The 25596-nt window shown below is 37.2% G+C and overlaps 2 protein-coding genes and 1 non-coding gene across 9 annotated transcripts; all 3 read left to right on the forward strand.

Annotated features, from left to right (window-relative positions):
- The first annotated feature begins 1059 nt into the window (after positions 1–1059).
- LOC113296832 (sterol 3-beta-glucosyltransferase UGT80A2-like) lies at positions 1060–10070 on the forward strand. Of its 2 annotated transcripts, none has more exons than XM_026545184.1 (14): positions 1060–1597; positions 2398–2585; positions 2882–3157; positions 3366–3477; positions 5121–5291; positions 5639–5702; positions 5938–5995; positions 6105–6282; positions 6543–6673; positions 7423–7525; positions 7660–7736; positions 9064–9111; positions 9210–9359; positions 9623–10070. In XM_026545184.1, the coding sequence occupies exons 1-14, from the start codon at positions 1399–1401 to the stop codon at positions 9800–9802; spliced, it is 1935 nt and encodes a 644-aa protein (XP_026400969.1). In that variant the 5' UTR covers positions 1060–1398; the 3' UTR covers positions 9803–10070. The 2 variants fall into 2 exon arrangements, with proteins under 2 accessions (XP_026400969.1, XP_026400970.1); XM_026545185.1 differs by having other exon boundaries at positions 1065–1597; positions 2921–3157.
- A 1243-nt stretch (positions 10071–11313) lies between these two features.
- LOC113296833 (ankyrin repeat and SOCS box protein 3-like) lies at positions 11314–16592 on the forward strand. 6 transcript variants are annotated; one of them, XR_003333164.1, is made up of 11 exons: positions 11314–11453; positions 11546–11611; positions 11680–11856; positions 12132–12263; positions 12927–13066; positions 13325–13411; positions 14531–14683; positions 15467–15568; positions 15865–16007; positions 16117–16239; positions 16347–16592. XR_003333164.1 is itself a non-coding variant. In XM_026545187.1 (11 exons), exons 1-10 carry the CDS (start codon positions 11411–11413, stop codon positions 16198–16200), a joined length of 1155 nt encoding a protein of 384 aa, XP_026400972.1. In that variant the 5' UTR covers positions 11314–11410; the 3' UTR covers positions 16201–16239; positions 16347–16592. The 6 variants fall into 6 exon arrangements, 5 of the variants coding, with proteins under 5 accessions (XP_026400972.1, XP_026400971.1, XP_026400973.1 ...); XM_026545187.1 differs by having other exon boundaries at positions 15865–16035; XM_026545186.1 differs by having other exon boundaries at positions 15865–16035; positions 16117–16196.
- A 6445-nt stretch (positions 16593–23037) lies between these two features.
- On the forward strand, positions 23038–23141 carry LOC113300813. The gene has a single exon (XR_003335927.1). It is a non-coding gene; the product is annotated as a small nucleolar RNA R71 (small nucleolar RNA).
- Positions 23142–25596: the final 2455 nt, after the last annotated feature.

The following is a 25596-nucleotide window of genomic DNA, read 5'->3' on the forward strand; positions in this document are numbered from 1 at the left end:
TGAGTTGTTGAATTGAGATATTGAATTAGAAAACTTTGTAAAGGCTATGATTATTATTAGCACAAGAGGTGAAGGCAGAGCCCAGAGCTAAATTGGCTCATCAGCAGCCTAGCAGTACAAAATAAGGTGTTTGTTTACCCTACAAAATAGAAGGCCTCTTCGGACGCTCAAAAAGAGTCCCAAGAAGTCCTAAAACCGTCCCAAGAAGCATTTGTGACGGTTTTGTGTCCGTCCCCTATTCTACCGTCACTAATACTTTTTTGTCATACTTTTTTTTAGGGACGGCCTAAAAATAGCCTTAAATTAATTATCCCGTGACCTATAGGGACGGTCAGACCATGAACGTCCCAAATAACCATCTCTAGGGACGATTTTGAAAAAATGGCCGTCCCTAGAAGCCACCTGTTTTGTAGTGTTATCAGAAGCATATCTCAAAACTCGGAAACAAAAACGATTTGTTTGACAAAAGTTACAATTTGTTGCTTTTATAATCTTAACTTTTGAAAAGTAGATTTTCGATTTTAAAAATCAAAAAACAAAAAATTAGTTTGACGTCTATTTTAAAATGACATTTAGAAGCAAATAGCTAACTTTTCGTGAAGTATAATGTTTTTATTTCTGACTTCTTAAATTGACTTGTGTTTCCGGAGAAGCAGAAACACTTCCGCTTTCGGTATTTATAGCCCGTTCGGATAGCACATTAGAAATAGCTTTTCGACTTCTAGAAGTCGAAAAATCACAAGTCTGTTTGGCTGTCAAATTTCAAAACAACTTTATAGAAGTCCAAAAATTAACTTTTTGTGAAGCAAAATAGTTTTGTTTATGATTTTTGCTTCTGACTTCGACTTCTGGAGAATCAAAATTCAGAAACAGTTTATATCCAAACGCGCTATTAAATATCTTAGAATCAGAAGCAATTTATATCCAAATACCCTATTAATTACCTAAAAAAAGTGACTTCGATTTTAACTGAGAAGTAGTTTTTTAATTTCTAGAAGTCAAAAATAACAAAATGTCGGTTTGACAAATGAAAATGCAAATATTGGGAAAAAAGAAAGAATGTCATGATGTGGGAACACCAACTTCACGTGCAAACCTCATTTTCAGAAAAAGAAAGTGTAACGGCCGTTCTTTTTTTATTTTTCCTTTAGAGGGAAAAACCAGAATACCTGCCGTTCTAACACAAGTAAAAAACACTTTAGGTCTGAAAAAAAATAAATGTAAAGCACCAACTCACAGAATTTTTTAAACTCCAATTCTTTTTTCTTTCAATTCTCCCTGCTTAGGGTTTTGAATTGGTCTTTTTAATATACAGAAGAATCTATCTGTTCTTCATCTCCAGAAATTTGTGTTTAATAATCTTCTTCCCCAGCTGTATCTCTCTCTGTCTCTCTCCCCATGACTTCATCAAGGGGAGAAGAAGGAAAGAATTCTTCAGAAATGGCGGTGGATCCACAATTGCATCATCCTCACAACTCTTCTTCTGAGGATGTTAGTGTAATTATGGAAAGTATTGATGCCGGTGGACTGGAGGAAACCAAAGGAACTCCTGGATCGAAAGGGGAAGATGATGATGCCAACAACTCTAGCATTTCAGGTTTTGATTTTGTGACTCTTTATATAAATTATGTCTCTGGTTGAATTTTATTATTTTTATTTGGTCCAATTCAAGGCCGATTCCTTAGGGTTAGGAATGCTTTAGAGAGGAAAAAGTTCAGTGAATCGATTTAATGTAGAATCGCTTGTTTAGGGTACATAGGAGAAAGAAACTGTAATATTATAGGCTCTTGCCTTGTTTAATCTAATGTAGGAAAATTGATTAAATATATTTGTTGTAAATTTTGAAATGCATTACAGACATAGGGTTCAAAATGATGTACCAGAGTGCTGTTTTTTGGAATGTAGATTACTCCTTCCGTTAGTTAGGAGTCTTCATTTTTAAGTAATGGAGTTTGTGGAGCATGAAGCTGTATAGAGGTCAAAAGGTCTGGGATGAATGATGCAAGTTTTGGTTATGATGACATACCTTGCTGAGTAACCATCCTCTTAACAAACTCAATCCTGGCAACTGACATCATCTTTATGTGTATCTGTGCGAAATTACAAAGCTCTTTGATTTTTCGCCATAATTGTGGTGCTTATTGCATTATCCTTCTAGTTTTTCTCGTCCCTTACGACTTCCAGGGGGCACCCCAACTAGCTATTGAGTTGTCTTTTCTACATAATGGCAATGCATGTTGTATTGATTTAGCTAAGTACTCGGAGTAGAAAGTTTCCTATGATATAATTGTTCGATTATAGATTTCCACCTTTTTGATAATTTTTTTTTAAACAGTACACTTGTAATTGCTATGTCATCCCTTTTGGACCACTATTCATGTCATGCTATTTATTTAGGAACTGGTGACAGGAGTTCGCCTAGGGGGACGAATATGTCTGAAGTGAATTCAGATCTTGATAAACCACAGTTGAAAATGAATGAACCGACTTTGGAAAGGTCTAAAACTGAGAGGCGTCAACAAAGTCCATTACCTGCTGAGCAGGCAGCACGCATTTTTGATGAAAATTTGCCCATTCAGAAAAAGGTATGCAAGTCATTGGGTTATTTTCTTTTCAGTTTTAATTATTTCTAGTATTACTTGTTTTATATTCCCTTACGTCTTAATAGTAATACATTACTGACACTGATCACAGTGGACAAAACTATTTGGTTTTGTAAATCAAACTTTCAGATTTTCTAAATGGTTCATTTTGGTTGTCACAATCAATTGGTTTTATCGCAGTTCTAATTACTCCCCTTCTTCAAAAGATTTAGGAAAAATATGCCAGTTTGTGTTTCAAAATGCACACTATTATCTGCTCTTCTCGTATTTTTCTGCAGTCTGCCATTCATTTGAGAAGTTATTTTCCAATTATGCAGCTTGAAATGCTGAAGCGGATGGGTACTGTGAAACATGATGGTACTGTTGAGTTTGAAGTTCCAGTGGATGCTAAACATGGAGGTTTTGATTTTGAAGATGCTGGTAGTGAAGCTGTTGATGAGGAACCTATTGACTCAACAGACCTTCAGTATATACCACCGTTGCAAATAGTAATGCTTATTGTTGGTACCCGTGGAGATGTACAACCATTTATTGCTATTGGTAAACGCCTGCAGGTTATAAGCTTAGACCCTTTTCTGTATACTGACATTTTTTTCATGACATCTCGGAATTCCCTTAGCTTAGCTTTTATTTGTCACTTTGGGAGCAGCACTACATCAAGAAATAGAAGCCCAGCATGTCTGCAGAAAATAGAGTCTTACTTGTCCTCATCGACGTACATTTCACTAATTTGGTTGGTGTTGTCATCCCTTTCTCATACAGGATTATGGTCATCGTGTTAGACTAGCAACCCATGGGAACTTCAAGGAGTTTGTCTTGACTGCTGGTTTGGAGTTCTATCCTTTAGGTGGAGATCCAAAAATTCTTGCTGAATGTACGTAATTTCCGTAACTTCTTGAGTAGTTCACACTTCTGAATCAACATCTCAAATTTTTATTGGATACCTCATTGCATTTTTATTCTGACTCTATCTGAATGCTTAGCTGCTGAGAATTTCAAATGATATGCAATTTTTGAGCATTTCCTATCTTGGTGCTTCTTAAACAAAATGTTTTTATTTTTATTTGGATTGACATTTTGTGGTTGATCAATTTTCTAGAAGCGAACAATAGTCCCTACAGTCATATTATTTCCATTACCACAAGCATGTATGGGGTCATTTTGTTCCAATGTACTATTGGTTTCACATTCTAGCTTAGCTAGTCCTGCTAGTCTATACAAGCATCAAATGAAAAACCTAACAAAGTCCTTCGCTCAAATACAAAGTTGTAAACCCTAACATGTTTTTATTTGCTTGTTGGATCATCTGTTTATCTTGTTAAAAACTCGTTCTGGTTTTGTGTTGGAAAGTCTCAGTTTGTTAAACTATATCTGAAACTATCATTTGTGAAGAGAAGATATTACACATTGGTTCAGTAAATAAATGTAGAAAGAGGTTAAGAGGGCAAAGCCTTCAAGACAGTATCTGGGTCTTCTAAGACACAGATCTTATGTTTTTTAGGTGTGATTCCTAAAACCAAAAGTTGCTAACAAAAAAGAAGAAGGTGGTTTTGTACGTTTTGAGCAGTTGAGCTTTCTGTTACCAGAGAGGTGACTCAGACTGTTATCTTAATACGGAATCAATTTGTTATTAAAGCTGTTTAATGATCTCATAGATTGATGTTTGATCTTACTGTGCTGTAAATGGATCATCCTGCAGTTCTGTTAGCAAGCTAGTAGCAGTCCAGTGAATTTTCCTCGAGTTCTGGCTGTATCGTAGTCGATATTCTTTAAGGATTTAATTGAGATGGGATTTAATAGAAATGGTATTTTTGATGTTAATAAAAGATAAAAGAAAGAGCAGAGAAAGGAAACTTTTAGTTTTAGTTTTTGTAAAGCATTATCTTCTTTACACTGTTGGAATCCAAACTTAAGTTGGTGTTTATCTTTCTCTCTGCTCTTGCGAGAAAATTTATGTCAGATTTATTATGGGAAATTGGGAATACCAATGCCCTGGAGTCTTTTGCTTCCTGTTTACTATCTATTATATGAGCACCAATATCTTGGAATTCACTGCTTTGTGTTTACTCTCTTCAGTCATCCTTTTTCTCTAAATTTAGACGAAGCAATGAATGACTCATTCCTACAGTTTTATAACCATTGCAGTTGTTTACTGATAAAAGTTGATGATCTTTCTTTTCTGTTTACTTTTAGTTGGTTTTCATGCATGGAGTAGGTGATATTGTAAGACCAGATCATAATGTAAAACTAAAGCCACTCAGAATTTTTTATATTTCAATCTGAAAATATCTTGCATCTTTCATATGTGGGATTGCAAGGTCAGGCCAACTTATTGAGATAGTTTCTTTCATGCTAACATAAGTTAAATTTGTCTAGGTGCCTTGTTTTTTAATTCCTGGTACATATAGTTCAACTGTTTTAAGCATGACACATCTAGCTCTTTTAATTAGTTTTAGATATGTAGTATACATAATACATGTATGTGCATATGCCCCACTAATTTACCTTTCTTTTCAGACATGGTAAAAAACAAAGGATTTTTGCCTTCTACTCCTTCAGAAATACCTATTCAGCGTAAACAGTTGAAGGAAATTATCTTTTCTTTACTCTCGGCATGCAAAGAACCAGATCTCGATTCTGGTATTCCTTTCAAAGCAGAAGCAATAATTGCCAACCCTCCGGCATATGGTAGGTTTACTTACTTTTCTGTTATGGCGACTCTCTAACTCTCCCTGCCTGTATGTTTTTCAGCACTCATAATGCAATGTGACAAACTTAGGGTCTCTTTCATGTAGCATTTATAAGGGTTCTTAAAAGCTGTTGCTTAAAAAGTTGTTTAAGTAGCTAATAAAATAAAAAATGCAAGGATCATCTGAATTGGCTTTGCAGACATGATGTGCAGAAGTCAAACACGTTCATAGTCTGTACTTGTGATTGCCATTGTTATCTTCTGTTTTAAATGATCATCATAAGATTTAGAGATAATGTGTTTTCGTGAGCATGAGCAACTGTTAACATCTATTTATGCTTTGCAGGACATGCACATGTAGCAGAGCATCTAGAAATACCGATCCATATATTTTTCACAATGCCATGGACGTAAGATTATATATCAACAGTTATTCATTTATTATATCTCCATTTTTTTGTTGTTTTTTGTTGTTGTATTTTGTGACTTCGCATGGCTCTTGTATCTTCAGACATGATACAAAAGTTGTGTGGATGTGAAGAGTCTTTCTCTTCACCGTTCTTTGCACTATTCATTTTTTTTTTCCACAATATGATATGAGGTCTACTTAAGTTGACGATGCATTCATTTACTATCTTATGACAGGCCAACTAGTCAATTTCCACATCCTTTATCCCGTGTCAAGCAGCAAGCTGGTTATAGGGTTGGTCCACTTCAAATTAACTTATAATTTCTTTGATTGTTAATGAGTGATCTGGCAGGTTATTTTTCTGTCTGATTCTTTTGGATTTTTGTTCTGAATTTATTTACAGGTATCATATCAAATTGTTGACTCAATGATTTGGCTTGGAATCCGAGATATGATAAATGAATTTAGGAAGAAAAAGCTGAAGTTACGACCAGTTACGTATTTAAGTGGTGCCCATGGATCTGGATCTGATGTTCCTCATGGGTATATCTGGAGTCCTAACCTCGTTCCAAAGCCCAAAGGTATGCATCTATGTTCCCATTGTCGGTATTAAACGTCTTTCTGGTTAGGTGCGGCGTTAAACCCAAACTGGCCTGGAAGTGATATCAATATATACTCTGTAGTCAATTCAGATTCGGAGTTAACTCTTTGAAGATGACTTTGGTTCTGCTAAAGCTCACCAATTCATGTGGTCGTGGAGAATGCACCACTCTTTGGATACCGTTTTCATACATTTTGGTTTAGGAAATTGTCTAATGCAGTTTGATTGCTTGATTTGCAGATTGGGGGCCTAAAATCGATGTTGTTGGGTTTTGCTTCCTTGACCTTGCGTCAAATTATACACCACCAAAACCTCTGCTAGACTGGCTTGAATCCGGTCCAAAGCCTATCTATATCGGGTTTGGAAGCCTTGTGAGTGTTCTTATTCTCTTGAGTAGGATTTTTAATTTCTTTAAAATATAAGTATTTAATTATGTTTCCATTTTGGAAGTGCTCAGTCATGCTCTAACTACATTGGTACATATTAGGATTCTTCAAAACAAAAATTTACTAAACTCTTTATCAACTTAGAGCCTAACTCGATTATACTTCCTGGTTGGCATAAAAATAATTAGATGATAAAATTTGACTGAACGCTCTAAATGAATACACTAACTTAATAATTTGATATCTATAGCCACTTAGAATCAATTCTTTGATACACTGGCTTTAGCTTTACAAATACCATCAGCACCAAGTTGTATTACGCATACCTTCGCATTGAACTATAAGGAGATCATTCTGAGGTGGTTGTTGTGCGTTAGACCAGAAGCTGGAGTGACAGTAAAGAGATGATGCTTGGAGATTCATGTCTGGATTCTCCGGTGGATCTGTTTAATTAGTATTGGAGAGTTGAAATCTAAGTCAAAGAACAAGCAATTTGTACTCAGTTCGATATGATAACAGCATAAAAAGACGAAAGCAAAGCAAACAAAAGTGAGAAACTCATTTTGTATGAATGTGATGTGGAAGTGATGAGTGATGCTGTACATTCTAACCACAGAAACGTGCCTTTACAATTGTGTTATACTGTATGATATATTAAGTTGTATTGCATCTCCTTGTTGAATTTTCTTTACAACCGTCGGCTGCGTTTCATAACAAGTTGCGTTCCTCTGAAGCCTGTTCAAGAGCCTGAGAAAATGACCCAGATCATTGTTGAAGCTCTAGAAATCACCGGGCAGAGAGGCATAATCAACAAAGGGTGGGGTGGTCTTGGAGAATGTAAGTTCGTATTTTCTACTCCACACGCTATGTTAGCCATTCCATTGGTATTTCGAGAAAGTTTCTTCTGTTCTTATATTAGTTTTTCATTGTTTTTTTCTTTCTTTTATTAACATGAGATAATACATGATCAGTGGCAGAACCTAAGGAATCAATTTATTTGCTGGACAACTGTCCCCATGACTGGCTTTTCTTACAATGCACGGCTGTGGTACGATTTGCTTTCATTACTTATGTCTGAAATCGTCATTCTTCAAAGATTGTTTAATGTGTTTCCTGCCCTAATCAAGTATTACTTCTTTTTGTGAAAAATCAAGAATATAAATCCATCCCATGGCATCTCTTCCTACAATTATCCTTGTTCATGTCCTCTAAGTAGAACTCCTTGAGCACCAATGGTTTTAGTTACTTTTTCATTGAGCTTTATTTTGAACTAAATTTCTGTTGTTGTAGTTAATTTTCAAGCTTCCACTACATTATCTTAATACTTGGAGAAACTTAGCTGTGTCCCACCCAAATCCCATTGATGTATCAGGAGTTGTTTTGAAATGTCGCACAACGTAACAAATCCACCTATATTTTGCACTAGCAGTTCTGTATTGGAATGCATAATTAAGAAATACATGCAATTGCTGAGAGCTTCTGGATTTTCATGGTAATGAATACCAACTGTCATTTTGCGCTGTACGCAACACTATTTTTTTCATTTCAAAACAACAAAATCTAGCTTCTTTTCAAGATAAAAACAAAAACTTACTTGTGTTTGGAAGTGTCTACTAGAGTCAGCTGCTGAATTTTATAGTTGTTAATAGCATTATACCTGTGTTGACAGTTCCATTGGATACAGTACAAATAATGCTCAAATTGCATTCGGTCAAATGTACCTTTGGTGCTTGAATGTTGGCGTGGTCTCGCCAACCATGCCAACCCAATTATATAGCATTTTAGTTAGCATAATACCACTGGGGTTTCATTCTTTATGAGAGCCTTGGCCCAACTCTCTCTCAAAACGACATAAGATTGCAAGTTAAGACTTGGAACCATAAGTGTAACGCCCTTAGAGGCAAGTAGGATATCACACTAGGGATTTCCTTTGTCTTTTCTTTTCTTCTTGTTGGAGGTGGGTTTATCTGTTTTTTTACACCGCTCCTAGTGAATATCAATATTTTCCTCATTTAACCACCCAATGAGGTCAAGGTGTGGGGTTTTCCAGGACATGCCAAAAGGTGGTAGTTCTTACCATGCCTGAGGAAGTTGTAAATGGGTATTGGGTTTGCTAAACGAGGAAAGGGATATCTACTATTATCACCTCATCAAAGAAATGAAAACCATGTTCTATTTATAAATTGGATACAGTTGAGATAAGAAAGATAGAGATACCTATGTTTGAGTGCTTCCACAATAAATAATATCTAATCTTGTATGCATGGTTAAGCTACGTTCCTTAGATATTTTCAAACTTCATTCTCTGTTTCAGTTTTCTTTTTCCTTAGAAATGTCAAGTCTCACTATGTAATTTGTTCCGACATTATCTGTAGGTTCATCACGGTGGTGCTGGAACAACAGCTGCTGGACTTAAAGCTGCGGTAAATGCTGCTACACTACTATTTTAATTTATTTGCTGGAAGTTTATAGTTGATCATATCGATGACTTGTCATAAATCACTATTTTTCTTTTCTCTAGTGCCCAACTGCTATTGTGCCATTCTTTGGAGACCAGCCATTTTGGGGAGAGCGAGTTCACGCTAGAGGTGTAGGTCCACCTCCTATTCCTATTGATCAATTTTCCTTGCAGAAGCTGGTAGATGCAATAAACTTCATGCTGGACCCCAAGGTAACGAGCAAGTTGCTCTCAAGTTGCAAATTCATATTGAGCCCATCTGTTGTTTGGCCGTGAAAGTTGACATTCAGTTTTGAGCAAACAACTTTAAGAAGGAAAAGTGTGATCATGCTACATGATGTATCGATAGGCATAAATTTGAAATGGAAAACTGTTTGTTTCAGTAATTTCGAGTGATAGCATACTCACATAAATGGATATTTAGAGTCTTGTGTGTTCGTCATCCATTCCCTAACGATATTCTTCATTAATTGTAGGTCAAGGAGGCTGCTGTGGAACTAGCAAAGGCCATGGAAAATGAGGACGGAGTTACAGGAGCTGTGAAGGCTTTCTTTAAACACCTTCCACGAAAAAAGCCTATTTCGGATCAACAGGCTACTACGCCATTACCATCAGGGGGTTTGTTTGGATTAGGGAAGTGTTTTGGTTGTTCCTGAATATGCAGCTCCATTTGTTGTCCCTTGGTTTTGTATGCTGTGTTACTAATTGTCACTGAGATCTCTCACTTTCAAACTTCGATCATGTATAGTTTAAACTCTTCCCAGACAAACCACAACTGCAAACTGGGTTAGAGTTCTGCTAACTAGTTACATATTCGGGACATCACTCTCAGTTGCTGAATATTTAAAGTTGAGAAGTTTTGGAGTTGGAAATGATGTAATTTCTGCAATGTAAATCTTTTTACCCTGCTTTATTTTCTCTAAATATGAGCTAAACATCTTAAGTTTTGTAAATACCACAGCCGCGTATTAAACTGCTCTTGTGGTGTGACCACTAAATTGTGACATAATCCAATGAACCCTGGAATCCTTGCCTAATCAGCCACTAACTAAAGGTATTTACCAGTTATGAAATGGATACATAATAATGCAAAAAGTGTTTATACACTAAAACCTGCTCTTTGGCCATCACCTATATAAAGAAGTATTACATGAAGTACTGAAAGAGAAGCGGAGACAATGGAGAGTGGTGGGGTACCTCTAATCACTGTGAAGTGAACTCAGGCAGAAAGATGCCTATTTTAGGTATTGGAACAGCTGAAAACCTTCTTCAAGGGTCTGACAAGGTGAAGTCCGTGATTGTTAATGCGATAGAGGTGGGTTATAGACATTTTGATACAGCTTCTTTGTACCAGACTGAAGAGTCTATAGGTGAAGCTGTAGCTGAAGCACTTCAACTTGGCCTCATTAGATCTCGAGATGAACTTTCATCACTTCCAAGCTTTGGTGTACTGATGCGCACGCTGATCAGGTCGTTCTTGCTCTTCAGAGCTCTCTGAGGTAAATCCCCTTGAGTACATGAAAAAAACAAGAAGATACGTATTTGCTAGTATAACGTCTTTTGAATTTTCAAAATTAAGAAAATAATGAATTTTGTTTTGTAAAACATAGGAATCTAAAATTGGAGTACCTGGACCTGTATTTGATACATTGGCCAGTAAGCTTTAAGCCAGGGAAGTTCGTCACTCCTGTACGCCGTTAATCAAGTGAGCTTTATAAATGCATTAGTGTTAATTTGATCCTACTTCTACTGCTTTGATAAAATATAGCACTAATCTCATTTTTTGATGCACCCACTATGATAAAGGTAGAAATGAACCCAATTTGGCAACAAAAGAAACTGCGGGATTACTGTAAAGCCAACAATATTATGGTCGCAGCATACTCGCCTTTGGGAGCAAAAGGAAACCACTGGGGCTCTAGTGGAGTTATGGACTCTGAGGTGCTGCACCACATTTCCTTGTCCAAGGGAAAGTCTATTGCTCAGGTACTCTATTTCTCAGTTGTTCACCTTTGCACACTATTTGAACGTGACAGGCATTGCGCCATCTTTATACGAACAAACATCTTCATTTGGTATCTTTTATGCTCATCACGAACGGTTAGGTAAGAGTAAGACAAGTAGTTATTTATTTACCGCGCAAAAAGTACTCAAAAAGAAAAAGAAAAAAAAATAAGAGCACTGGATGTTAGTTTCACCGTCTCTGTTGTCTTCTTTTCTCATTTTCAGTTGAGATACTTGAGAAATCAAAGTTTCCACAAGCTATGGATATGGATAGATTAGTGGACTATCTGGGATATTCACCAAGTCTGCTCCTCCATTCTCCCTCCCCTTACAACTCCTTAAACTTTTTCCAAGTCCTAGATTGTTTTTAAAAAAATTCCTTGTTTTGTATGCAGGATCAACCTCACCACATTTTGAGTTGTTTAATGCCGCTTATACTGGGAAACTCAATCGCTTTAAGAGTAAGAAAAACAGTTTTCATTTTTATTTTTTCATTATTTTCATACATTTTTGTTTGGTTATTTTTTAGGGTTGGCTTTGAATATTGCTGAAGGTGAAGGGGTTGGAGTAACAGAAGCGATTGGAAAGGTTAAAGATGAAGATGGAGGAGGATCTCTTCATTTTGCTGCGGCAGGAGGAAGTTTAAACGTTTGCAGATACTTGATTGAGAAGTTGAAATTTGATTTAGATTCCAAAGATGATAGAGGTATTATACCTCTTCTTTTTAATTGAATTTGTCTCGTTTGGGAATGATATTCTGTTCTATGGGTCAGATTGATTTTTCAATTGTTTGTTTTTATGCTGACAAGCTAATGACAATTGTTCTAATTACATCAAGGATTTTTTGTTTGCTATTTCTCTTTAGAAAAAATTCTAATTACTTAAGAGTTAAGACTTGAGACCTTTCAAGTCATGGTATACTCTTTTAGACTGTTCATAATTTGCTATTGTAAATATTCAGTAGATATGTCTATTTTACAGGTAGCACACCCTTGTATCGTGCAACTACAAAGCGGCGTTTCGACACGGTTAGGTATCTTCTTGAAAAGGGTGCCAATACTGATGGGACAACTGATATGACTCACAATCCTTTACATTTTGCTGCATCATCAGGTACTCCCTCACTAAATGAATTTTTCAGTCTTACGTTAGATACTAGATCTTCATTGGTAACTTTAAGTCTAAACATGCCATCCCATCCCACCTTAAAATTTAAATCAACCTTTATATAGATTTTAATTACACATTTATGCATTACACCTAATATTTACTAATGGATGAAGTTGTGAGTGCGTTAAAAACTCCACTTATCAGGATACACTGAAGGATGTAACTCATCAAGTGAATTGGTTACAAGTGCCCGTATGTAATCTCTTATTACTATTAGTACTAGCTACATGCTAGGATTAGATTACCTGTTGCCCTGGCCAATTTGGTGGATCAGTTAATTCATAGCCAACCAAAAAGATATCATAGTGAATAGTGAGCCATCCTGATTTGGCTGTAATATCCTACTCCCAACTTTACACCGTGATATAGATGCCCAGGTCAACGTGAAGATTATTGAACTACCTTCCAGTGGTTCACGAACATGGAAAAATACTCAATTTTGGTGTAGATCTAACTAGATCTGTCTAGAGCCTAGATTTCCTCAAAGTAGGTTATGAAGTCTGAATTTTGGAGTAACAATAAAATGTTTCTTAACTTCTTACCAAAAATCTTTATTCGTTTGAACTTATAATTAAGCATGCAATTCTTATGAGGTTTTATGTGCAGGTGATGCAGATATGATAACCTTGTTACTTTCAAGGGGTGTTCGCGTAGATGTTGCAACTAGGTGTGGCCCTGCCCTTGTGTTAGCTGCTCATCATGGTCTTCTAGATGCTGTTAAAGTGTTGTTGGATCATGGTGCAAATGTAAGTTGGGTTCTTCTGCTGGTATTTAACAGTTGTTCGTCCGTAAAGTAATCAATCAAGATGAAAATCTAACTTGTCCTTTGAATGTCAACTTCAACTCTTAAAAGCATACCAAGTTACCGATCTTCTCTTTCTGTAAATTTATGCAGTTTATTTTACTTGTTAAAATGATTAGGACAGTTATCTCTAACTGAGAGCAACATATGTACTTGCTTATTCAATTGTTGTCAAACTTAATTGATTTTCTTTACCATGCAGCCTAATTGTGAGATGTACTTGCATATGAAACCTCTAATTTCAGCCATTCTTGTCAAGTCACAGGGATGTATGAACCTTTTACTGCAGGTAACAAAATCACTGAACTTTCTGGTGGCACAATGTTTTTTGTTTACTCGGACTAAGCCATGTGTTGGAAGTTGTAACTGTGTGTTCCTTCATAAATCAGAAGAGGCGATTACCATATTTTTGAGAACGTTCACTATTTTTTTCTTTTGACTAACATCTAACCAGGTTTACTTCATAGCATTTGCTTAATATTTCACTTTTCTTTTTTCGTATTCTTTGATATATTCAGTTAAGATCACCAGGTTTTAACAAACTGGTTTACATTGTTTGTCGTAAGATTCGTAACTGGATTTGTTCAATTCCTTTTATATTTTTAGTATTTTTTTATGCTTGATCATTCATTCCTTTTAATATTGAAATTCTGAACAAAAGCCAAAAGCTTAGTAATTAATATGGAGCCTCATAACGTAATGTTACTGGATGGGAGAATACATAATTCTTAGGCCATAATAATAAAAGGGGTAATAATTCTGGTGGTTTGGAAAAACTCTCAATCTTATTACTTGGCATAGCGGACCACATGCTTCTGTAAATCTACATCCTATTATATGCATCTTTCATGGCTTTCCTGTGCCAAAGCATGTAATAACTTCTTCAATTCACATATATATATATATATATATATATATATAGGCAGGCGCTGACCCGAATGTTTTATCATATGGAAATACACCTCTGACACTTGCAGCAAGAGATAGAGGCATAGATGACATTTACGCCCTTACTGGAAGCTGGTGCAGATCCAAATTATAAAATGAATGTACTGCTGTATTAAATTTTGCTACATTTTTGTCCAAATTTTGAATTCTTCTGAGAATATGTGCTATCTCCACACAGATGATTATGCAGGTCCATACAATATCATCATAAACTTTGTACCCTAATGATTGTCTGGGTATTAGTTCTTGGCCTATATTTGATACATATGATAGTTGATGTTCGTAGTCTATTTATATCTATGTCACGTCTAGCGAATAAAGAAGGGACTTTGTGAGACTTCCCAACTGCTTTAAACCTTATTGCATTAGAACTATAAGTAGCATGTTTATTCCCTACTAAAATGTTGTTTTGTGTGACATTCAATTTCTTATCTAATTTTGAATCTGTTTTCCATTGCAGCAAGGGATGACAGCATTAGAAATTGCCGCTATTAAGTGCAATTATCAAATTGTTGGGGTTCTTTTTCCTGTGACGTCTCGCATTCCAACTTATCCTGATTGGAGCATCGCCGGACTAATAAGGCATGTAAATTCTGATGCAAACAAAATGCAGGTATGGAGTTTATGTCGTATGTCTCGAGGTTGTCTCACATGGCTTTGTTTCCCGTACTTTCACGGTATATTATCTAGTGTGTTCCTCTGCCTTCTTTTTTCATTAAAGAAAAATCGTTGACAGCTTTATTTTTCCTCTCCACTAGTTCGTCAACCTCTAGCAGACTTCCCTCCTAGTCCATGCCTTCTTTTTCGCCTTCAGTATGAGTCATCAAGTTTGTATAAACCATCAGCAGTACTGCTAGGTTATTAAAACTCTGAATACGCCGTCTTACCAATATTCTTGTGAACAAGTATGGCTCCATGAGGTGGCTCATGACCACATGCTAGTCGTGCCATGATGTTATTGCCTCAACTAGTCAATTATCTGTGGAGCATGCCTTCAAGTTTAAGGCTCGTACACTGTATAATGAAACCTCATTCACGCTCTTTGAGATGGCTGGATATACTTTTTGAAGTCGAATATGAAATATTGCAGTACTCGGACTATTTATTGTCTCTCACACGATAATTTGTATTCCCAGTAACTAAAACAACATGCACATAGGCTAGCCAATGGGTGTGGCACCAGGCTGTTTAGCTTGAGTTGTTAGCGTGCGCGGTTGTCTTTCCCTGTCACTCGACAAGCACACCTGTTTGACTCATCTAGCTATGGTGAACCGATACCAATGCTAATTTCTGTCATCTCACATCTCTTACATCCGCTGTTAAGTTAGTACTTTGAATGTGTTGGAAGTCCCAAATTTGATGCGAATTCATCAACAATTTGGAATATCTTTGGCAGAGGGTAGTCCATGTAAAGGAAAAATTTCACCAGGCAAAATCAAGAGGAAGAGATGCATTCCAGGGAGAGCAGTATCTTACGGCAGCGCTTTGGTATGAAGAGGTAGTTTTCAATAGTTTTTTTTTGTTTTTACTTTTTTGTGTGTTATTACTGGATCGTGATTAATGACTGAGTTAGTGTAAATTAGTGTTTATAGCAAATATGCCAGTTAGTGTAAATTAGAAACTGGGTTACTTGATTTGTCTTTTGCACGAGGTATTTTTTCTTCTATTGGCAGATAGGTAACCTTTTTGCCGTCACTGAATTGTTCTCACATTCACTAGCTAGATTAGTTAACATATTTCCTCTAATGTTGATTACTTTGATGATTTAGCCTTTTTTTTTAAAATGGAATACAGGCCTTGTCCATTCTTCCCAAAGATGCAGCTGTACTATCTAACATGAGTGCCTGTTATGCGCATCTGGATGATGGAGTCAAGGCGCTTGACTATGCCACTAAATGCATATATGAAAGTCCTGAATGGCCCAAGGCATACTATCGGTTAGGTGTCGCGCTCAATATACATAAAGCATGCATTTCCCCTCTGTTACCTTGCTCTATCCAGTAAACAATACCCATTTTCAACTCTTTGCTGCATTTTTTGTTGCAGAGGTATGATGATGCAGCAGATGCCTTTTTTAAGGGTTTGACGCTCGATCCGAGAAACAAAGAGCTTAAAGAGGCCTACATGTAAAGTTTTTACCTTGTCTCCAACATCAAGAACCCTGATTGGGTATTTTCCAGCATCCGAGAAACCCTGATTGTCTCCAACATCAAGAACCCTGATTGCTGATCTAGTTGGTTCCTTGATACTAATATTGTTCCGTATTTCTTTACCAGGAAAGCTATTGAAGCTAAATTGAACTCTATCAGAGTGTAAGAAGAGAATGCTGTGAAATGTGGAGATGAAAGCATTAAATTGACAAGAAGATATTCACATGGGAACAAATTATGCAAGTGAAAGTATATACAAGCGTGCAAGACGTCAGTGGCTTTTTTTTATATGTATATATATCTATATGCACATATATAAACAAAGTGGTGTAATAACTGGGAAATTGAAATAACAGTCCATATTTAAAAGAAGGTTATTATTGGGGCGTCACATTTCATTAGATCGGTGTCACTTAACAGGACCAAAACGGGTCACCCATAAATAATTTCAAAAACACCTTATCTCAAATAATTTTGTAATGATCAAACAACCCTTATTTAGTTAATTTTAATTTAATTTAATTAAACAACCAAAACGGGTCACCCATAATTAAATAATAATTAAATTAATGAATTTTGTTATATACTTGATGAATTCTGGGACAGTTTTTGTGGGAAGAAAAACTGGAGAGAAGAAAAAAATTAAATTTTTTCCACTTACTGCTCATGTTACAGTTGGGTTGAAGCTTCGTTCTCAACCGTAATCTGTACTTACGGTTAGGTTTGGATAAACCTGGACGTAACTCGATAGGGTTGGAAAAATTAGTCAATAAACAGGCCGTAAAATCAACTTCTACGGTTGGAATTAATTCAAACCTGGGGCGTAAAACTACATGCAAATCAAATTTTACGGTTGGAATTAATCCAAACCTGGCCGTAAGTTCTTCATAAACTAAAGTTACGGCTAGAAAAGCAGTACCGAACCTAGACGTAACACTCGCAGAAACGTACTGGAACCCTAATTTTACTTCAATTTCATTCAATCTAACATATTTTAAGCACAAAAACGGGTAAACAAAGATGGGTTTGTTATATTATTACCTAACATACACCATGGGTTGTTATTGAGGAGTTTGAAATTCTGATTCCTCAGTTGCTTGAATCGGTTGTTGAATTAGAATATAAAAGATTAGGTTTTTAAGTTTTTATTTTAGTTAAAGGGTAATCTAGACATTTTGTATTTGTGCTAGGATATCACATAACCATTTTTTTGAACATTAAGAATCCAAGTGAAGCCCCTCTATTGGAGTGTGACCCCCCAATAATAGTCTTCATTTAAAAGCTAGTTTGGTATTGATCTGAATTCTAAAAAAAGTACCTTTATGTTGCTGTGTTGTGCTGCGAAAATAAAGCGGCGTATAATTTAAAAGAGGAAGGATTCCGTCACACTTTTATTATCACATTATCTCACACGTTCGGTGTCATTTTTGCGAATAAAAACTAAACCGTAACGGATTTGAAGCTAATATTTTGAGGATATCTTTCTCCTACCAAGTTCTATATGCCTACCAAAAATGAGCACATTCCGAAATATAAACCTTACAATCTACTGGTCTTAATTTCGAGGGCCAGAAATTCATTAATTTTAACGGTTCATTTTCAAAGTAGTACATGGTGATGTTATACATCTCGGAATATGTTTTTTTTCGGCAGGAACATATAGCTATGTAATACTAACATATCCCCAAAATATTAGCTTCAAATCCGTTACAATTTGGTTTTTATTCGCAAAAATGATGTCGAATGTGTGAGATAGCGTGATAATAAAAGTGTGAGGGGATCCCTTCTCAATTTAAAAAGCGCTGTTAAATTAACAAACTGTAAATTTTGTTTGGTAAATTGATATTTTAAAGTGCTGATGATTGGTGGACCCGGGAAAGCGTATAAAATTGAAGCGTAATGAAAACGGGCCTACAGTAATACCGCAAGTGCACGGTCGTCGGTTGTAGCTCGTGCAAGTACGGGTCGATCCACAGAGACTGGGTGTGTTTTGGAGTGTGTAGCTGTTTTGGGCTCCTAAATTGTTGTTGGTTAACTATGAAGCCTTTTGGGCTTTGGGCTTAGGGTACCTTTGGATTATAGGCTTGTTTGATAATGAAGTGAACTGAGCTTGGGCTCAGTTGGTCTTGAAGTGCACTAGGCTTGGCCTTTGAAGTGCACTGGGCTTTGGATATGGTTTGAACCTGGGCTGTATTGAACTGGGCTTGTGCTGAACTGGGTTTGGAGCAGTAGCAGCAAACAAGGCTGGGCCTGGCAGGAGCACAGCAAGGCTGGAGAAGTGAAGGCAACAGGAGCTGGGAGCAGCCACAGGATTGCTGGCAGGATTGCAGGGCAGTGGCCAAGGCAGACTAGCACAAAGGCTAAGTCAAGATAGCTAGATCTAGGACCAAGCTGAGACAGGGCAAAACAGGGTCAAGGAAGTGCAACAATGCAGTGAGTTAACATGGGAGAATAAGGCATCAAGCCAAGACAATGACATAAAGAAACCATGAAGCATAGGGCAAGGCTGCAGTGCTTATGTACAAAGTAAGGTTACAGTGACAGTGGCAATGGTGTTGCATATTTACAATGTGGTAATGGCAATGACAATAGAGAAGTGACAATGCAGCTGGAGTATTTACAAAGGCCAAAAACAATTATGAAACTAAGGTGGCATTTACAATGAATGGTGACATAGTGCTAATGTGATAGTGCAAGCCAAGTAATAACAAAACAGAGATAGTTGCAAACCAAGGCTACAAGCCAAGGGCAGTGGGAGAACAAGGCACAAAGGCAGCTAGCCTAAGGCAGAGAGTGAAGAAAGAACAAGATACAAAAAATGAAAGGCAAAGTTGGGAGCCTAGGCATACAACTAGAGTGGGAAGAGAACCAGCTTGCTCACAGTCACTAGTGAGCACTAGTTTCTCCCCACTGCTCAATCAATCCAATGCTTCAAAGGCTTTAGCCTAACATTCACACAAAACAGTAAACATCACAACTAGGTTATGAATCCACCTTGTGACCTAGCCAGATGGTGTAATTCTATGTTAAATCCCTGTCCCTAATGGAGCTAGGTGAAGGTTCAAGCCTGCCTATGTTCCAGAGCATACATAAATGGAATGGAAGGAGAAGAAGCTTGCTAATGAGCACTAAATTCCTCCATTTCTCAATTAGCTCAATTTACAAGAATTATAACCTAACATTCCACCTCTAACAGTGACTTAAGGCATCATCTCAGCCTAGCTATACAAATACACATGAGAGCTCACATAACAGCAACAACAACAAAACAATTACTAAACAGAGCATTGAACTGAACATAAACAAACACAGAAGACATAAAACAAAAACATGAACTGAATTGAAACACAAAAACAACAACTGAATTGAAACTGATTAAGAGTAATGGAATAAACATAAAAATAGTTGAAAATTAAACACTAACCCTTGAGACACTGGCTATTCCAGTGCTCTAGGGTGACACACTGGCTAACCCAGGCGTATCCAAAACATTACACCCTCACTTTCTATTTATAATCAGAACACCCAATTAGGGTTTTTACACCAAACCCCCAAATTTAACAAAATTAGGGTTTATAGGAATTTGGGAAAAACTCACCATACCCTCTGAATTTGTCTCCCCTGTGCTCGACCCATGCTTCCTTTTCGTCCTCTCCTTCTTTTCCCATACTCTCTGATGCTCCTGTCGACTGATACTCAAACCCTAGCTCTCTTAGATTTATCTCATAGGGTGAATGAGATAGAGGTGAGAGAGATAGAGTTTAGAGTGATGGGTTTTGGTTTCTGGGGTGTCGGGTGAAGGTGGAAGTGATGAAGCTCGAGGTGGAGGAAGAGAGCAGCTCTGCCATGGTCGGGGAAAGGGATTTGCAGGCTCTGCAAATTTTGGGAAGAAGGGGAAGAAGAGCTCGAGAGAAAAATGGGTTAGGGGCTGTTTGTTTTGGGGTATAAGGGTTCGATGGCTAGGGTGTTGAGCGGAATCATTTGAAGTTGATGCGCAGCGAGGTGATACGTTGGATAATCACTTACTAATTGAATCGAACGGCACGATGTAAACAAGCTCTGAGCGACCGTTGGATTAAGTGATACAACGAAGCTGACGGCTCCAGATGGAGTTAGGTGTTGTAGTGTTGGTCAGATGCATCGAAATCTGATGCACGATGACGCAGCGACCGTTGGATGATGGAATGGATCCAATCTTACGGTTAAGAAGGAAAACGGGTTTGGGTATTGAATTTTGGGTTTAGGATATGGGTTTGGGTTTAGGAATTGGATTTGGGATTAGGTAATCTTGAGCCCACTTCTTCTTTAAGAACAATTTCTTCCTTTTTAAGCCCATTTTCATCCTTAAGTCTTCCATACCGCGTTCTGCACTTCTTTTCCGCTAGAGTTTCCTCCGGCTTTTTCCCGTGTCTTTGCTCTTTTCGCTCCGCTATTCATCCAAACTTTATTTGGTACCTAAAAATGCAAAATTAATTAATAAAAAGATTTATTCTTGAAAACAATGAAAATACAGAATATGGGTTAAAATGGAGAATTAGAGCACAAAAGATAAGTTAAATGCCAAGAAAAATATATAGAAATATGCACTTTTTAGCACTCATGAAATACCCCCAAACCTGAATTTTACTTGTCCTCAAGTAAAACAAAACTAAGGAAATCCTACCTATACCACTGTCGCTGGTCTCTCGAATGCATTTAGCGTATGCAATAAGCCTTTTAAACCACTAAGTGTCCCTAGTGGACGAGTTAAGTCTCGTGAAGGTTTGCTTAGAACGTACCTACAAAGTTCTAGGTCAAAATATAAGCTCAGATTCCATCAAATGTGACATGTGCAAGTCAGTTTAAGCTCACAGCAAAATGGAGATGTCAATCTAGCTATCAAAGGCACAATCCTAGCACTGATAACAAATAAAGACATGTGATAAGAGTGTAAAGTGTATCTACACATGTGTAAAGAAAGATCTGAAGTTATGACTACTAATCACCAAGAGATAGTTTCTCAGGCTAAGAACCAAGGTCGAAATCTAGCTAGCTGTCCGGACTTTACGAGAATTGTGAATGAGTAGGAGGTGTTTCACAATTACTCGCGTTGTACATCAATGTCATACACCCTTCCTTGCTTATTACAATGAAACAACAAAAGATGACTCTTTACATGACTCTTATTTACATTGACTACTCTCTTTTTATTTTTGGAACAAGAGAGAATGGAATTGATAAATACTTGATTTTTTTGTATTTTTCTGATATATTTTTTTTTCTGAATATATACATCGTTTTTTTTTTTTTTTTTTTTTTTTAATTTTTAATTTTGATTTTTTCATTTTTTTTCTCAAAAAGAATGAGTTCTTGTTTTCAATTATGGCATATATCAAAGTATCTACTTTTCACCCCCAAACCTAAACTAAACATTGTCCTCAATGTTTCAAAATATGAACAAAATTATAATACAACATATGAAGAGGATCATGTTGAGTAGAGAAAAAGGAAAGAGAATACCCGATTTCGGCGAAAGCAATATTAGAACTCCGTTATTCAAGGCAAGAATCCAACATTTTCAACTTAGATCATATTGGATTAGCAAAAATATATACAAAAGAAACCAAAAAGTTTTAAAATTTATCTACTGGATTATATACAAAAATTCACCATACACTAACAATCTAAAGAGTTGAGGATCAACCCAAAAGACAAAGTGTAGAGGTTTCAACAGCTTCACACAATAATAATATGGTAGGCATGCAAGTGAAGCTGTGAAACAAAATGAGCTACCCCCAAACCTGGATTTTACAGAAGATATAATTTTGAAAACAAAATCGCGCAGTTTCGGGGGTTCATCATGCACAAGGTCTAACTCAAAGTGAACTGTGCTAGGGACGGGCAAACATGCTAATTCCAACTGTGGTTCCTCAAATGTATTATACTTAGAAGCAAAATAGTCCAAGAGGACTTGGGAAGCACACAGTTCCAAACCTAGATTAGGGACTCTCAGAAAAGTCGGTTTGACAATATGGGTACAAACCAAATCTAGGTTGGTGGAAGGCCATCGGATTGTGACTTATGTAGGAAGATAGGCACATCATTATTAATCACATCAACATCTCCTAAGTCTTCTACAAGTGTCACAACATGCTCACCATGCTCACACAAATCAGAATCATCAACATCATCAGAAGAATTATTCTCATGCATCGGCAAATCAGTGGAAACATCACAACGTGACCCAGGTAGAGAATCAGACACAACAATTATATTTTCATGCATATTAGTGTCAACAGAAGATTCTATATTACCTAAGTCATCTTCATAGGACAAATGCACATGCTCAAAATCAGTATCAACATCACATGTATATGGAATACTAGAAGAAACATCATTCATGAAGGTCGAGGCAGAGAAGCCTAATGTATTTGAACCCAAAGGTTCCATAACATTTTCAGCATAGACATGTTCTTCTAACATAACATCATCATCATCATCATCATAGTAATATGCATACTTGTCCCTATTAGCAGTTGTGGTGTCATTAGTCAACTCATGTTCCTCTAGATTAGGTTCATATTCAATATCATACACATGAGAAGGACTAGACATGCTATTTCCAAAGTTCAATTCATTACCACCAATATCATGTGACAGTGTCTCAGTTTCCCTAATGGACTCCCAGTGACGGGTTTTCTCTGCAATCTCAGCTAAAAATTTCCATGCATCATCCACAGTTTTATCAAGAAATTCACCATTACACATACACTCAACCATGGCTCGAGATTTAAAGTCTAGTCCCTCATAGAGGATAGCGACAAGTCTCCACTTCTCAAATCCATGGTGTGGACATTCGCTCAACAAATCATTAAAACGTTCAAAATAGTCAAAAACAGTTTCCTCATCCAACTGGACAAAACAATTGATATTTTGACGAATAGCGATGGTCCTATGATGTGGAAAAAATCTTTGGAAAAATTGATTAGTGAGTTGTTCCCAAGTGGTGATTGATTGTGGTCTCAAACCGTAAAACCATGTTTTAGCCCTTTCCTTTAGAGAAAATGTAAACAAACGCAATTTCAGAGAGTCTTCGGACATATGATCAGGTTGCATAGTCCGACAAATTTGTTCAAACTCTCTTACATGAGTATAGGGGTTCTCAGAATCGAACCCTCGAAATATAGGAAGTATTTGTATCATGCTTGCATTTATTTTAAAAGGGGTATTGGTTTGAGGTAATACAATACATGATAATGGAATTTTTATTGTGGGATACATGTATTCATGGAGAGCACTAGGTTGGCCCATATTGAAAAGACACAAAGCCCACTATTTGGTTTTAATGGGTTTGGATTTTTGGGAAAAATATTTGGTTTTGATGGGTTTGGATTTTTGGGAAAATTTTGGTTTTTGAAATAAGGAGCAATTTTTTTTTTTTTTTAATTTGGGAGCAAGTTTGGTTTTAATGGGATAAAGAAGAAAAAATTTGGTTGTTAAAATGGGAGCAAGTAAAATTTGGTTTTTTGAATGGGAGAAAAGTAAATTTTTTTTTTTTTTTAAAAAGAAAATAAAATTTGGTTTTTGAATGGGAGCAAGCCCACTGTTTGGTTTTGTGTTTGCTTTGGCTCAGCTGGTTTGAAAACGTTTAGTGAAACTGAGTCCAAAATCTCGGCCTAGAATTTGGGTACTCGGCCCACTAACGAGTTAACCTAGCGTGATCGGTTACAAGCTCAGCTGGGTTTAAAAACCCAGAATACAAAATACCAGTCCAAATTAAACAAGCTCACAAAAATTAAATACAAGCCCACAAATTAAACAAACAAGCCCACAAAAATTAATTACAAACCCAACAGAAAATAAAAAGCCCAAAAATTGGCTTTAATATTACAAGCCCACAACTAAAAATTGGAAGCCCACAATTCGGGTTCTCTTAAATGGGTTACCTTTTAAGCACAGCCCAGCTGCTCTGATATTGTTGCAAAAACCCAGTTGGGCTTTGGTTCTTTTCCTTGGTGGCGTCCCAGCAGAGGAAAAACTGGTTCAGAACAGCAGGTCCAACAGCAAATGAAGTGAAGCAGATGCAGATGCAAATGCTATGTAGTGAAATGCAAAAATAGCTAATAAAACTACAAGAAAAACACAGCACCAATCCCCGGCAGCGGCGCCAAAAACTTGGTGAACCCGGGAAAGCGTATAAAATTGAAGCGTAATGAAAACGGGCCTACAGTAATACCGCAAGTGCACGGTCGTCGGTTGTATCTCGTGCAAGTACGGGTCGATCCACAGAGACTGGGTGTGTTTTGGAGTGTGTAGCTGTTTTGGGCTCCTAAATTGTTGTTGGTTAACTATGAAGCCTTTTGGGCTTAGGGTACCTTTGGATTATAGGCTTGTTTGATAATGAAGTGAACTGAGCTTGGGCTCAGTTGGTCTTGAAGTGCACTAGGCTTGGCCTTTGAAGTGCACTGGGCTTTGGATATGGTTTGAACCTGGGCTGCATTGAACTGGGCTTGTGCTGAACTGGGTTTGGAGCAGTAGCAGCAAACAAGGCTGGGCCTGGCAGGAGCACAACAAGGCTGGAGAAGTGAAGGCAACAGGAGCTGGGAGCAGCCACAGGATTGCTGGCAGGATTGCAGGGCAGTGGCCAAGGCAGACTAGCACAAAGGCTAAGTCAAGATAGCTAGATCTAGGACCAAGCTGAGACAGGGCAAAACAGGGTCAAGGAAGTGCAACAATGCAGTGAGTTAACATGGGAGAATAAGGCATCAAGCCAAGACAATGACATAAAGAAACCATGAAGCATAGGGCAAGGCTGCAGTGCTTATGTACAAAGTAAGGTTACAGTGACAGTGGCAATGGTGTTGCATATTTACAATGTGGTAATGGCAATGACAGTAGAGAAGTGACAATGCAGCTGGAGTATTTACAAAGGCCAAAAACAATTATGAAACTAAGGTGGCATTTACAATGAATGGTGACATAGTGCTAATGTGATAGTGCAAGCCAAGTAATAACAAAACAGAGATAGTTGCAAACCAAGGCTACAAGCCAAGGGCAGTGGGAGAACAAGGCACAAAGGCAGCTAGCCTAAGGCAAAGAGTGAAGAAAGAACAAGATACAAAAAATGAAAGGCAAAGTTGGGAGCCTAGGCATACAACTAGAGTGGGAAGAGAACCAGCTTGCTCACAGTCACTAGTGAGCACTAGTTTCTCCCCACTGCTCAATCAATCCAATGCTTCAAAGGATTTAGCCTAACATTCACACAAAACAGTAAACATCACAACTAGGTTATGAATCCACCTTGTGACCTAGCCAGATGGTGTAATTCTATGTTAAATCCCTGTCCCTAATGGAGCTAGGTGAAGGTTCAAGCCTGCCTATGTTCCAGGGCATACAT

The sequence above is a fragment of the Papaver somniferum genome, chromosome 7, assembly GCF_003573695.1.
Source record: "Papaver somniferum cultivar HN1 chromosome 7, ASM357369v1, whole genome shotgun sequence".
Taxonomy (NCBI): Eukaryota; Viridiplantae; Streptophyta; class Magnoliopsida; order Ranunculales; family Papaveraceae; genus Papaver; species Papaver somniferum.

Coding starts and splice junctions, on each gene's coding strand:
- LOC113296832 (XM_026545184.1), top strand. CDS start 1,399: ATGACTTCATCAAGGGGAGAAGAAGGAAAGAATTCTTCAGAAATGGCG. Junction 1,598..2,397: donor CAACAACTCTAGCATTTCAG/GTTTTGATTTTG, acceptor CTATTTATTTAG/GAACTGGTGACAGGAGTTCG. Junction 5,292..5,638: donor TGCCAACCCTCCGGCATATG/GTAGGTTTACTT, acceptor TATGCTTTGCAG/GACATGCACATGTAGCAGAG.
- LOC113296833 (XM_026545186.1), top strand. CDS start 11,411: ATGGATATGGATAGATTAGTGGACTATCTGGGATATTCACCAA. Junction 11,454..11,545: donor CTATCTGGGATATTCACCAA/GTCTGCTCCTCC, acceptor TTTTGTATGCAG/GATCAACCTCACCACATTTT. Junction 13,067..13,324: donor TGTTGGATCATGGTGCAAAT/GTAAGTTGGGTT, acceptor TTTACCATGCAG/CCTAATTGTGAGATGTACTT.